General features: G+C 41.6%; 1 protein-coding gene across 8 annotated transcripts in view; it reads right to left on the bottom strand.

Moving 5' to 3' along the window:
• LOC147117314 (uncharacterized) overlaps positions 1-13,724 on the bottom strand; it is a 117,000-nt gene that overhangs the window by 82,845 nt on the left and 20,431 nt on the right. For 7 of the 8 annotated variants that reach the window (XM_085988206.1, XM_085988205.1, XM_085988213.1 and 4 more), the window contains one exon: positions 416-478. In XM_085988206.1, coding sequence (XP_085844332.1) covers positions 416-478 — 63 coding nt within the window. Of the gene's footprint in view, positions 1-415; positions 479-571; positions 2,621-13,724 lie in introns of those variants that run through there. The other variant, XM_085988212.1, reaches the window with a different exon arrangement.

The raw sequence follows: 13,724 nt of genomic DNA, 5'->3' as shown, positions 1-13,724 counted from the left end.
GTTACTGGGAAACCTGAACAACAAAACAAAACCCCCAAAATCCAAAGCGGCTGGCCATCAGGGAATCATAATACTTTGTCCCAAACTTTGACAAGAAGACCTCTCTCACAAGAAACAAAAATTCTCTCGCCGGGGTTAAAATGAATAGGCACAAATGCTTTGTATGACACAGCACCATCTATCTGAAAAATCTTGACATTTTCACATTATGTGCCCCAAAACCTTAAACATGCTGTATTTGTGAGGATGCAAAGTGAAGATGAGATTAAGAATGCAGATTAATCAGAACCTGCTATTATTATGGGCAACAACTTAGATGAACAACTATAGGAGTGAATTTGGACTGATGCAACAGCGATCAAACAGTTTTACGACAAATTCACACAAAAGAAATAGTGGATAGAAAAATACATACCAGAGGAGTTAGAGTTAGAGGCCTTGGCCCCCATGCTTTTGAAGTGTCCTTTTGGTCCAGGAGCTGAGAAACAGAATCCAAAAATGAGGAACAATACACAACTAAATTTAGCATTGCTAGCAGTCAAAATACCCCCAAGTTGGTAAAAATTCAAACCAGATTTGAAAATGATGTGCAACCAATAGATGGAAAATGTTGCATATTTGTCATCTCACTCTCCCACTGTACTTCATCTTGAAAATATAGTCTTAAAAAAAAAATCAGGGTTACGTTCAGTGCACCGTGCCACCATATTTGATGTTCTCACCCATGCCATCCTCTACACAAAAATGCTTGGGTTATTCTTAATGCTGCTCCACATCAAATTAAGAAAAAGCACTTGGTAAGACATATGGCATGCTCAAATCCTAGATCAAAAAAAATCCAAATGGTTAATTCTACCTAAACATTCTATTAAAAAGTAAATCTAAATTCTGGACAACCATTTGCAGCTTCTATCCTAGAACAAATCTAATTAATTCACATAGCAGTTGGGGAATGTTTAGAATCAGCTACAATTGAGGCTAATAACTTTAGTATTTGTAAGAGGGAGCTGGATAAACAGTTGGCGAGAAAAATCAATTGAGGAATACGGTTAGTGAACTGTACATTCTGTGCTAGAGCTCTGGGGCTGACCAGATTTCCCACAATGGTCCTTTCCAGTGGTTACAACTTTTGGGCCTGTTCTAGGTATTCTGTCTGGTCCAGTGTCACCAAGTCCTGCAAGTGAATCATGCGTCATCTACAAACTGGAGCATTCAATTGCTTCCCAATATCTAGCTAAGTGACACTAGACCCTCCATTGTGTGTGCTGAAAAGTGTGATCTCGCACGGGCTGCCATGAGCAATCTATCTTTCAAAAGGCAGATTGAAACACTAGTTGGCTAGGCCAACTGTAAATAAACAAATTAGTTATTTTACATACAATATAGAAATAAAATTTAACCAATTTCCCATCACGCCTCGTACCAACAAAACAAGAAACTGTGACTGCTTTCATACAGGCCCAACTTATTTTATAAGTCAACAGTCTCTGCAGTGACTAACAGAAAGCAAGTCCTCCATGTCTCACTCGGACTGTGTCAGACTCCAATACTGCACTCTGACCCCTCCATCATGTCAACGTGTTGAAGATTGGCTTGCTGAGCTGCCAAACTTATCACCTTGAATGAGAACTCACTCCTCCCATCACCTTGGTATGAAAGTTAAGGCAACTACATTCTCTATTTAGACAAGACTCCTCCAGGGCATCTTTGAATGAAAACCAATCTAACATTAAACTGTGCAAACATCTCCAAGATGTGTTTGATGACTCATTCTCTCAGAACAATGTGGTATGTGAGCATACACAATTGAGATGGCTTAAACCCGACATTCTATCCAATTTGTCCTAAACAATACCACCCAATAACCTGTGTCTCTGGGAATTAACCCTTTGGTGAACTGAAGTCAATTTCATAGCACCCTCAATATAAATGAAAACAAAATCTATTCTAGACCAAATGGGTAAACATCTCAACATGTTGCACTGGTCACACACTTATGTTCCTATTTTGGTTGCAGTATCAGGCTCTCTTCAATGTAGAGAAGATCAAATTGGGCCACACAGGCAAGACATATTTTAACTAAGATGCTCAAGTGTGCTAAGATCTCAGTAGATCAAGAGAAAGGTTAGCAATTGTCCTTTAACTTTCAAATATTCTTAAGTGTGATTATGATTAAAGGTTAAAACCAGTCTTTAAATAAATCCCTCAAAACACACATGGAATACCAAAATAAGACAGACGATAATTAGTAGAACATTTTGCTACAATTGTACAGGGCTGTGGCAAGAACACACCTGGAGTACTGTGCACAGTTTTGGTCTCCTTATCGAAGGAATGATATACTTGCCTTAGATGTGGTGCAACAAAGGTTCACTAGATTGATTCCTGGGATGAGAGGGTTGTCCTACAAAGGAGAGATTGAGCCTATACTCTGGAGTTTAAAAGAATGAGGTGAGCTCATTGAAACATACACAAGATTCTGAGGGGGATCGACAGGATAGATGCAGAGAGATGGTTTCCCCTGGCTGGAGAGTCTAGAACTAGGGGGCATCGTCTCAGGATAAGGGGTCGGCCTTTTAAGACTGAGATGATATGGGGCAATTTCTTCCCTCAGAGGGTTGTGAATCATAGAAACATGAGTAGGCTATTCAGTCCCTTGAGTCTGTTCCACCATTCAATGAGATCATGGTTGATCTGCAATCTAACTCCATATACCTGCCTTTGGCCCATATCCCTTAATACTTCTGGTTAACAAAAAGCTATCAATCTCATTTAAAATTAATTGATCTAGCATCAACTACCATTGCGGAAGAGAGTTCCAAACTGCTAACACCCCTTTGTATGTACAGGAATCTTTGTGCTATCCGGCACCGAGCTGTTGCCGTCCCATCAAAACTGCCGGACAAACTAACGCTAATGTTGAAACATATGGAGATTTTGAGCTCCGTATCTGGCAACAAACCCAGCTTCTAAACAGTCTGCCGTACCTTGCAAGCATCTCTGCAGCTTAGCAACAGCTTCAGCGAGGCCTTGCAGAGCCTGACTGGTGAAAAAAAAGCAACGAAAAGAAAAAAAAAACAACGAAACGGCTCCTGATTTTTGCCGGTGGCTCGAGCATTCCAGATAGTTAACCTCCGGATAAACCAAAGTTTCCTGTAGAAGGGTTTCCTAATTTCACTCCTGGAAGGTCTGGCTCTAATTTTTAAACTACTATTTCTAGATTAAAATTCTAGTTCTAGAATCCCTAACCAGTGTAAATAGTTTCTTTCTATCGACCCTATCTGTTCCCCTTAATATCCTGAAAACTTCGATCAGATCACTCCTTAACCTTCTAAATTCTACAGAATACAACCCTAATATTTGTGTAATATCTCCTGGTAACAACCCTTGGAGTCCAGGGATCATTCTGGTAAACCTATGCCGCACTCCCTCCAAGGCCAATATATCCTTCCTAAGGTGTGGTGCCCAGAACTACGCTCAGTACTCCAGGTGTGGAGTAACTAGGGTTTTGTACAGCTGCAGCATAACTTCTACCTGCTTGTACTCTCGTCTTCTAGATATAAAGGCCAGCATTCCATTTGCCTTTGATTATTTTCTGTACCTGTTCATGACATTTTAATATTCTATGTACCTGGACCCCAAGTCTCTCTTTCTACCTCAGATAACAGTCTCTTATGTGGGAATTTATCAAATGCCTTCTGGAAGTCCATATAAATAACATCCATAGACATTCCCCTGTCCACTACTTTAGTCACCTCTTAAAACAAAATTCAATCAGGTTCATCAGGGATGACCTACCTTTCACAAATCCATACTGGCTCTCTGATCAACTGAAAATTTGAGGTGTTCAGTAAACCTATCCTAAATTATAGACTCTAGCAATTTCCCGACAACAGATGTCAGGCTAACTGGTTTAGAATTCCCTGGTTTCCCTCTCGCACCATTCTTAAAATGCGGAGTGACATGTGCAATTTTCCAATCTAAAAGGGACGGTTCTTGAAGCTAGAGAACTTTGGAAGATTATAGTTAGGGCATCTGCAATGTGCTCACCTACTTCCTATAAAACCCTGGGATGGAAACCATCTGGCCCTGGGGATTTGTCACTCTTTAATGCCATTATTTTCTTTATTACTGTTAATTTGCTTACGTTAATTTTATTGCGTCATTGCCCCGATTCAGTATTCGTTTCTTCGGGATTTCCGGCGAGCTATACTCTTCTACTATAAATACTGACGCAAAGTAATTATTCAACATGTCTGCCATTTCCCCATTTTCATTGACAATATCACCACATTCAGTTTAAGGGGCCAACATGGCTACTGACCACCCTCTTTTTCCTAATGTAACTAAAAATTCTTCATATTGATTGATATCCCTTGCAAGTTTCTTTTCATACTCCCTTTTTGTAGCTCTTACTATCTGTCTTGTGACCCTTTGCTGTTCTTTGTATCTTTCCCATTCGCCAGGATCTGTGCTTTTTTTTTGTTGAATTTTTGTATGCCCTTTCCTTTAGTTTTATGCTGTCCCATACACCTCTTTAGTTGTCCATAGCTGTTTTTTTTTTTTAAGCAAATAGAGCTGTTGCCCCTCAGGGGTATAAACTGTTTCTGTATCGTATTAAAAAAAATTGAAAAAACATCTCCCACTCATTTTACCCATTAACAGATTTGCCCAGTTTATTGTGGACAGTCTCTGCCTTATCCCGTTGAAGTCAGCCATACCTAAATCTAGAATCTTAGTAGCTGTTTTGCGTTTCTCCCCATCAAACGCTATGTTGAACTCGATGTTATGATCACTATTGGATAAATGTTTATGCAGTTAGGCTGTTAACTAAATCTGGCTCATTACTAAATCTAATATGGCTTGCCCCCTTGTTGCATCTAGGACAAACTGTTGTATAAAACTATCCCAGACACACTCAAGAAATTCACTACCTTTCTGACAGGTGCTAGTCTGCTTTTCCCCAATCTATATGAAAGTTAAAATCCCCCATTAAAACCACTCTGCCTTTGCTACACGCTTGTCCAATCTCTGCATTTATACAATCGAGCACTTCAGAGCAGCTACCAGGGGGCCTATACACAACTCCCACTACATTCTTAGATCCTTTCCAATTTCTTAATTCAACCCATAAGGTCTCCACTGGCTGCTTATCTCTCTTTATATCCTATCATTGAAGTGATTTCATTCTTGATCACCAAAGCTACTCCTCCCTCTGCCATTTTCCCTATCAGTCCTGTAGACCTTATAACCTGGTGTAGTTAGTTTCCAGTCCTGACTGTCTTGCAGCCATGTCTCAGTGATGGCTACCATGTCATACCTTCCAATTTGAATTTGTGCCGGCAGTTCATTCAATTTATTCCTTATACTTCGTGCGTTTGTATAAAGAATGCTGATTTGGGCCACACACCCTAGCCTGTCCTTCAGCTCTGATATTTTACTCACATGTTTCTTCTTTCTTTCTCCTGGTTTAATCGCTTTACATATTTTAATTTTCCCTTTACCTGTAGTGCCTAAAAGGCTGTGGATGCCCAGTCGTTGGATATATTCAAGGTTGAGATACAGATTTTTGGACTCGAGGGATATGGGGAACGGGCAGGAGAGTTGAGGTCTAAGATCAGCCATGATCTTACTGAATGGCGGAGCACACTAGAGGGACTGTACAGCCCACTCCTGCTCCTAATTTTGATGTTCTTGTGACCACAATCTACCCACTGAATTTTCAATCTTGGGAAGGTGCAAAGTGAAGCCAGGTCCTTACCAATAGAGGAAAAGAAAGCCACATCACTCGAGCATCCCCAGATAGGTGTTTTTTGAACGGTGAAGTGTCAGAATATGCTGTATGGCTTAACAGTTGCATGGAGGATGAAAAAACTAATAGACAAGTAGAAAAGAACGAGTTGAGAAACTCAAGTCATGCCATAGATATTCCCGACTTCCACTGGAGTAATTTCAGGGTCAACAACTTACATTTAAGTAGCACCTTTAACGTAGGAAAACGTCCCAAAGTGCTTTGCAGGAGCTTAAATCAGACAAAAATTAACACCGAGGTAAAGAAGGAGTTATTAGGATGGGTGACTAAAAGTTCGATTAAAGAAGCAGGTTTTAAGGAGGATTGTAAAGGAGGTGGTGTAGGGAGGGAATTCCAGAGCTTAGCACAGCCACCAAAATGGGGCGGAGAGAGTGAGGTCAGAGTTGGAGGAACGCTGAATTCTTGGGAGTTTGGAGGAAGTCATAGAGATAAGGAGGGGCAAGGCCACGGAGAGATTTGAACACGAGGATAATAATTTTAAAATCAAGGTGTTGGTGGACCAGGAGCCAATGTAGTCCATTGAACACAGTGGTAATGGGTGAACAGTACTTGTTGCAGGTTAGGATATGGACAGCAGAGTTTTGGAGGAGCTCAAGTTCATGAAGGGTGGAAAATGGGAGGCTGGACAGAACACTGAAACAGTCGAGTGGTTGTAAACCACAGATGAAGGTTTCAGCAGCAGATAAGCCGAGGTTGGGATGGAGACACGTGATGTTCTGGAAGTAGGTGGAGGATATGGGGTAGAAAGAGTCAGGTGGAAATTCTGAAGGTTCTCCTAGAGATTAAATAAGAGATTTGACAGATGCCACAATAGAGCAAATAGTACAGGAACTGTGGAAAGAGCCAAATGGTCTGTTTCTATCCTGTAACATTCTTTTTTTATATGTGCCGATAACTCACTATGCATTCCAGACAAGTACCAGCAAAGTCACTTCATGGGTATTTCTTTTCATATAAAAAGCAAGTTATTTTATACTATTCCAATTTTCAGATTGAGACCAGAACCACAATCTACAAGCCTCGTAGTTTAAAATTTGAATTAGTCAAAATGCAGAAGCTTAACCAAGTGCTAATTAAATTAAATTATCTCAAGGACAATGAGCGTTTTATATACAAACTCCTGTTTATGCCAAATGTAGGAATAGTGAGCTGCAAGCAAGTATCTCAGATTACTGACAAATGCATTACATCCCAAATGGCTGAACCATCAAAGCAGCTTTGTTGTAAGAGCTAAAATAAAAACAGAAAATGCTGGAAATACACAGTATTTGCAGCATTTTCTGTTTTTATTTCAGATTTCCAGCATCTGCAGTATTTTGCTTTTGTTGTAAGAGCCATCAGGTTAAGCTCTTATGAAGGGTCTACACCCAAAACCTAAACTTTCCCTTCCTCTTCACAGGTGCGGATTGTTTGTTCGGCATTTATATTTATATGTGGTTTAAAAGTGCCGACAGGTATGCGAGAATGGGACAAGATGTGATTTCAATTACTGTCAAGTGGCAAAAGCAAATAGACTATTTAAGTGTTAGAAATTGATTGTAGCTGAATTGCCTAACCATTGAAAACAATTAATTTGGCCCGCTTTAACAGAGAAAGAAATGTTACAAGAATAGCCCTGTGGTTTCCAGTTTTGCATGGTTTATACCACATGTGGTAGCTAGGAGGGGTACTGTGGAATTCTCTCTCAAGTAACGTCTAACAGATATTCAGTCAGAGGCACTGGAAAGAACAATATTTTGAATGGCCTTTTTATTGTTTTGAAGTATTTTTGGACTGTATAAATGTAATGCTGACCCAGTACCACTTCATTCCTTATCTTAAAATAATGATTTAGGATTCTAGGACTAGGGGGCATAGTCTAAAAATTAGAGCCAGACATTTCAGGTGTGAAATTAGGAAACACTTCGACACACAAAGGGTGGTAGAAGTTTGGAAAACTCTTCCGCAAACAGCAATTGATGCTACTTCAATTATTAATTTTAAACCCGAGACTGATAGCTTTTTGTTAACCAAAGGTATGAAGGGATATGGGCCAAAGGCGAGTATGTGGAGTTGGGTCGCAGATCAGCCATGATCTCACTGAACGGCAGAACAGGCTCGAGGGGTTAAATGGCCGACTCCTGTTCCTACGTTTCTATGATTTCTCAACAAGCATACACCTGGGCGAAAGATAAGGGGTTAATTAGTATGTAGGGTTTCAAAGATTGTTCTTGAATACGAGATGCATCACGAGGGGCAGCTGAAATAATAATGCTCGTTAATTTAGATTAGGGACAGGTCTAGGTTGATGCCGAAGTCCATAATTTACATTTCAAGCACCACGTCTCAGAAATGTCTCAAATCACTTCATATACAACGGCCCCGAAATTGTAGTGTCTTCGATGGCATACAGAATACGCCATCATATTCCATTTGAAAGGCCCCGGAAGTTCTGGATTTCCACATGCGCTTGTGCAAAATCCAGAACTTGCAATCGGTCAAGGTACCAGAGGGGGCCCAGGGGCCGCGTAGCCTAATCCTGCTCCTATTTCGTGTGTCTAATTCTGTTAGATTCAGGAGATGGTTCTGTGATAGTGGATTGGCGGTTAGGATCAGATCAGCCATGATCTTATTGAATGGCGGAGCAGGCTCGAGGTGCCGATTGGCCTACTCCTGCTCCTGCTCCTATTTCTTATGTACGCCTTGACAGATCATCCGAACCAACTGAAAAATGAGTATTGCTGGTGCAGAGTTGGGCAATTTGCCCAACAACTGCTCTGCAATTGCCCATGCAACTCTTACAGCTGGTAAAAGCAGGCAAAGGGCCTGCTTTCATCAGCGTAAGGGCATATATAAGGCTTAAATAAAACCTTTAAAAATCCAAAATGATGCACATACACTTAAAATGAGTTTACGCAAATATTGGCCCAGATTAAGATGTTTAATATTATTTATCAAAAAATTACATTTTTTATTGAGGTTGGTGTAATGAAGGGACTTGGGAATAAAACTGCAATTCAGTAAATTTATTAGAATTCTGTAAATTGTATAATTATTTGGGGATTCCATTGCATATCGTAAATGATTGCAATGGAATCCTCCTGTCACTGGAGGACCGGGCCCACGATACCAGGGACGCTTCCGAACAGCCTGCATCCCTGGGATCCATGGGCCGTACACCTGGAGACCAGAGACTGCAATTCATAAATGTTTCACAGGTTGGAGGCATACTCCGGAGGTACGCCGCTGACGGCAATTTCTAGGCCAGTGAATTACATCAGAATGCACCAGGTACAGCTAAGGTGGTGAAAATTACAAATTGCTGGACAAAATGGACAAACACCACCATGTTCATGAAGGGTGGAGACATTTGAGGAACTCAACCAGACTAAATATAAAATTTGATCAACTAACCAGTGAATTTGCATGCAATCAGACCCAACCCAAAAAAAACATTTTCAAACCCAAGTGCTTCAACATTGCATCTAAGGTTCTCCACAGGAGATGCTAAATCCCAAGAGGGATATAATGCAACTTAAAATAGAGGTGCAGTGCACCTATAACAGTAAAAATGATTTTGCTTGGCCTAACTTCAATATACATTAAGGTCCAGTAGGACTATTCTCCCAGTAAGAGTTTCTTCTACAAAGACATAGCTGAGACTTCCAGCCTGGCACATGCAACAGACATGCTACACAAGGGCCAACTGGTCTTGAATGTGTTCAGATCACTGAAACTTGAAGGTTATATTGAAACAAAACAGGAGAAATCAGCATTCGTCTTGGTAGACCCTTTCCTGAAGTCCGGTGCCAAAAACAGAAAGCAGTATTGCAGATGGTATCTGACCATGGTTCAGTACAACAGAAGCATCACTTGCTCACTTTTGAAATCCAACCCCCTCGAGATAAAGACCAACATTCCATTAGCCTTTTTGTGCATGAGCTCCTTGCACTCTATGCTGGAGGTAATGGTAGGTGCCAGAGAGATGGATTTAAGGATACAGTTGCTAATGGAGAAAAGGCAGAGGCTATCTTTGCTCTCCAGAATGATCCAGAGAAGACTGAGGCCAGAGAGCTTGATGTGATGTGCCCCAGTTACACTCAAGTCTGCACCCCTTGGATTTGAGGGAGTGAAGATGGCAGCCATACCAGGTGAATGACCAGGATGGGACAGAGTGAAGGTTTTACTGGCGACAAGGACCTCAAAGATGGAGGAGAGGGAGAGATTGAACAGATTGACAGCTGCCTAAGTATCATGGTGAATAGCTGAGCAGTTGGGAGTTTTTAAAGTGCAATTGTAAGTGACTGGGGCGGCGGGGGGGGGGGGGGGGGGGGCGGCGGCGAGGAAAGAGAATGATTTTTCCAGGGGCAAACGCAGAAAGGGGAGGGAATGCGTGCAGTGAGAGATTCAAGAAAGTAATGTTGCTCCAGCCACAGCTGGACAGCTGCCTGCAAATGCAGTAATCTATTAAAGGAGCCTTGATTCATGGCAACAGTTACATCCCTTCAATGCTTTGACATCCTAACTTGGACCAAAAGTGAAATAGGGTTCAATGGAACAGAAATTTCCGAGGCTTTAACAATACAGTATAATCTATTAGTGGGTCAGCAACCCCAAATGATTCACACCATCTTCTCAACTCATTTCTTACACCTGGGTGAACTTCATGTGCAACACTCATTAAGAAGTTCATCTAGATGAGGTGACTGATTGCTTTGAAATGGCAGTCTGCATATCAGTCAGCGAATTCTTTTACTAAAGGCATCAATTCAGTAGAGAATTTAAATCTAAAATAGTGTTGGCAGAAACCACTAAAGCGGTCACAAAGTTTAAAATATTAAAACGTAGAGTCTGTTATGACATGAAAAAGATTTCTGATCTGTCAAAGTTCAAAGCAGCGCAGGTGCTGGTAAAGTCCACGGCCAATTCCAGAAGCCATGTGGGAAAAGTGCAATTAAGGTAGACTATATCAGGAACAAACAAGGAAGGAAGCCTTTCCTAATTATTATCTCTTTGGTTTTGCGGTGGGGCGGGGGGTTGCGGTCATCAAAGTATGAGACCGGAAGAACCCATCACCATGTTTTAAAATCTCTAAACCAAGCTGCTGATAAATCTACATTTCTATTTGCCTGATACTGGGTGCACACACACTCCCAGATGGACACAGACCAGAAAGCATAGGTGCAGGTTGACAAAGTTGATGTCTTAGGGACCCCAAGTGTGAACAAGGGTACTGCTGGAGTTTAGTCGACTAAAGTTGCACATGGGCAAGCTCTCCTCAGCTTGTCCATTTAGAACCAGCCTACCCATTGTGACACTGGCTTGCAAGGTTACTTGGAGCTGAATATTAAGCATTGCAGCCTCCCTCCCCCAAACCCCTGTCAAGTCAGGTCTACCTCCCTGGGATTCAGAAGTGACCTGGTCTACCTCCAAGAAATCCATAAGTGACCCAGACTAGTTGGTCGCATCAGCAGTGCTCAGGATGGCTTAGGTCCAGTGATTCAATCATCGACTTAGTTCTGAACTTTTCTCACCAGATACAAATTCTTACAAGTCACTTCAACTCCAAATTAACTTTGCTAACCTCACTCCCTCCCAATCTAAATACATTAAACAACTGCCAAACATGGATTTTAGCCTTTGCTTAGTGGACAGCAAGTACAAATAGCTCCTCACGAGCAGCATGGTGATCACAACGAATCATAAAACGTACAATTGCATTGCCACCATCCTCCCGAACACAGCTTAGAATACTGGTTTTACCAGTTGCGGAGAGTTAGCTGCTTGCCTCTCTGCAATCCATAGGAGTAAATTCCTGGATACAAGTACATTCCTGGCTTCCAGGTAACAGATTGTCCCAGGTCTGTCTCATCGTTTATGATTGATATCTACCTTCGGTGAGGTTGAAGCTTGTGAGGTCAGCCATCTTGATGACCTAGACCTTCAAGTCCAATGCCACTCGAGGCCCCCATGCAAGGGGCTCCCAAGAGGCTGACTTATCACTCTAGGGTACTTGACTCTTGCCACAAATCCACCAAATAGCCCTGGATTTCATACATTGGTCAGAGGAAGTGCTTCTGTTGCATCCTTAAGAGTTCTGAACCATGAAGATGAGCTGTTTGGGCTAGTTTTATGTGCAAGCTTGTCAAAGGTGTCATTTTTTCAGATGAGACATTAAATTGAGGTTCCATCTGCTTGTTCAAGTGGAAATAATAAATCTTCTGGCACCCATTTGATGAGCAACACCTAGCTCTTCCAGTGTCCAGACATGGCCACCATTACTAGCTCAACCATCATCGCTACAGAAAGCAGATTAATGGGATATGAATTTTATTTGCTGCTTGTGGGACCTTGGTGTTCACAACTGGCTGCCTACATAACTTACTGTAGTGCAAAAGCAATCCTTTGGTTATATAGCATCTCGAAGACATGATATGCAAATACAACTTCTTTATATGTTTGTCTGTCTTTATTTTGGTTCCCCAGGATGCTGACGATTAGTCAGAAGTATGTCAGACACTGGGTCCTTATGAATGGCCCTTGAATGGTTCTACCCATTCACTGCCCACGACCCACTGGGAGGTTATGGCAGTATTCAGTAATCACCATAAGTACTGTATACCTATTAGAAGGATGGATCCCCTTTATGTAGGTAATAATTGGGTTGAGAGCACAAGTACACTTGTACTGAGGAATTAAACATTTATTAAGTCAATGCTTGTGTTTTAATGAAGGGGGGGGGGGCAGCAGGGGAAAGAAGAAAGAGGGGGACCAGGAGCTAAGGCAACAAGTGAAGCTGCTGCTCATGACAATGACTTAGTCCCCAATGGCTGGCCTTATTTTAGGAAACATTGAATGGAGGCAGCTCATTCTAAGGAAGGTACTCCTCCACCCTGGGGGAATGGACTAGCTGAGAAGCATGGGGTCAAGTATGTCAGTAATTCCAAGTCATATATGCAGCTTTACCATGCTAACAGACCAAGGTGGCTGCAAAACCTACATGATGCTGGTTTATGCCACACTTTGCTGGTTTTTACTGTACAAAGAACCAAATCAGATGGTGTACTTGGGCATTAACGTGACAGAAACAGCAATTTAACCTCTGTTGGCTGCCAACATCCCATTATAATTTTAAGCTGGAGTTGTAAAAATTGAAGTGTCTTCTCTTAACCGCCCCCAAATTATTTTCAGCTGTGATGCTGCCCGCAATCAGTAGCTCACTATTTAGGCTCACAAGAATGGTCACTTCAGTGAGATACTGCAGGATTTCTGGCAGCCGTAGAATCATACCTCACCATGACTTGGTGAATTGAGGAAAAAGAGAAAAGAAATATTTTGCTTCTTTGACATGCAGAATCAAGCAGCAAAAACTGGTCTGCCATCCATTACAGGAGATTCATTCATAATATCACATTCAGCTGCTTTTTTTTTTTTTTTTACAGAAACCTCACAGTGCAGATAGAGACCATTTCGGCCCATCGAGCCTGCACCGACACATATCCCACCCGATCCCCGTAACCCCACGTATTTAATCCCCCTAACACTAAGGGTCAATTTATCATAGCCAATCAACCTAACCCACACATCTTTGGACTGTGGGAGGAAACCGGAGCACCCGGAGGAAACCCATGCAAACACGGGGAGAATGTGCAAACTCCACACAGTCACCCGAGGCCGGATTCGAACCCGGGTCCCTGGCGCTGTGAGGCAACAGTGCTAACCACTATGCCACCGTGCTGCCTTCTCATCTTTGACTGGGATACATTTATGTATTTACAGAAAAACAAATCATCATAGCATTAAAACCTTTAAGGTTAGATTAAACATTTGTTACCTATTAAAAAAATGCATTTATACAGAAGATGCAAATTGACTCGTCTGGAATTTGCAATTAAAAAAAAAAGTTTACAGTATCTACGTCAATTTAGTTTGC

This window comes from Somniosus microcephalus, chromosome 5 (assembly GCF_052327205.1).
Source record: "Somniosus microcephalus isolate GS21.2 chromosome 5, FLI_Smic_1.0, whole genome shotgun sequence".
In the NCBI taxonomy this organism is placed as follows: domain Eukaryota; kingdom Metazoa; phylum Chordata; class Chondrichthyes; order Squaliformes; family Somniosidae; genus Somniosus; species Somniosus microcephalus.
Note: the sequence above shows the minus strand (reverse complement) of the source record. Positions and strands in the feature narration are given on the sequence as shown.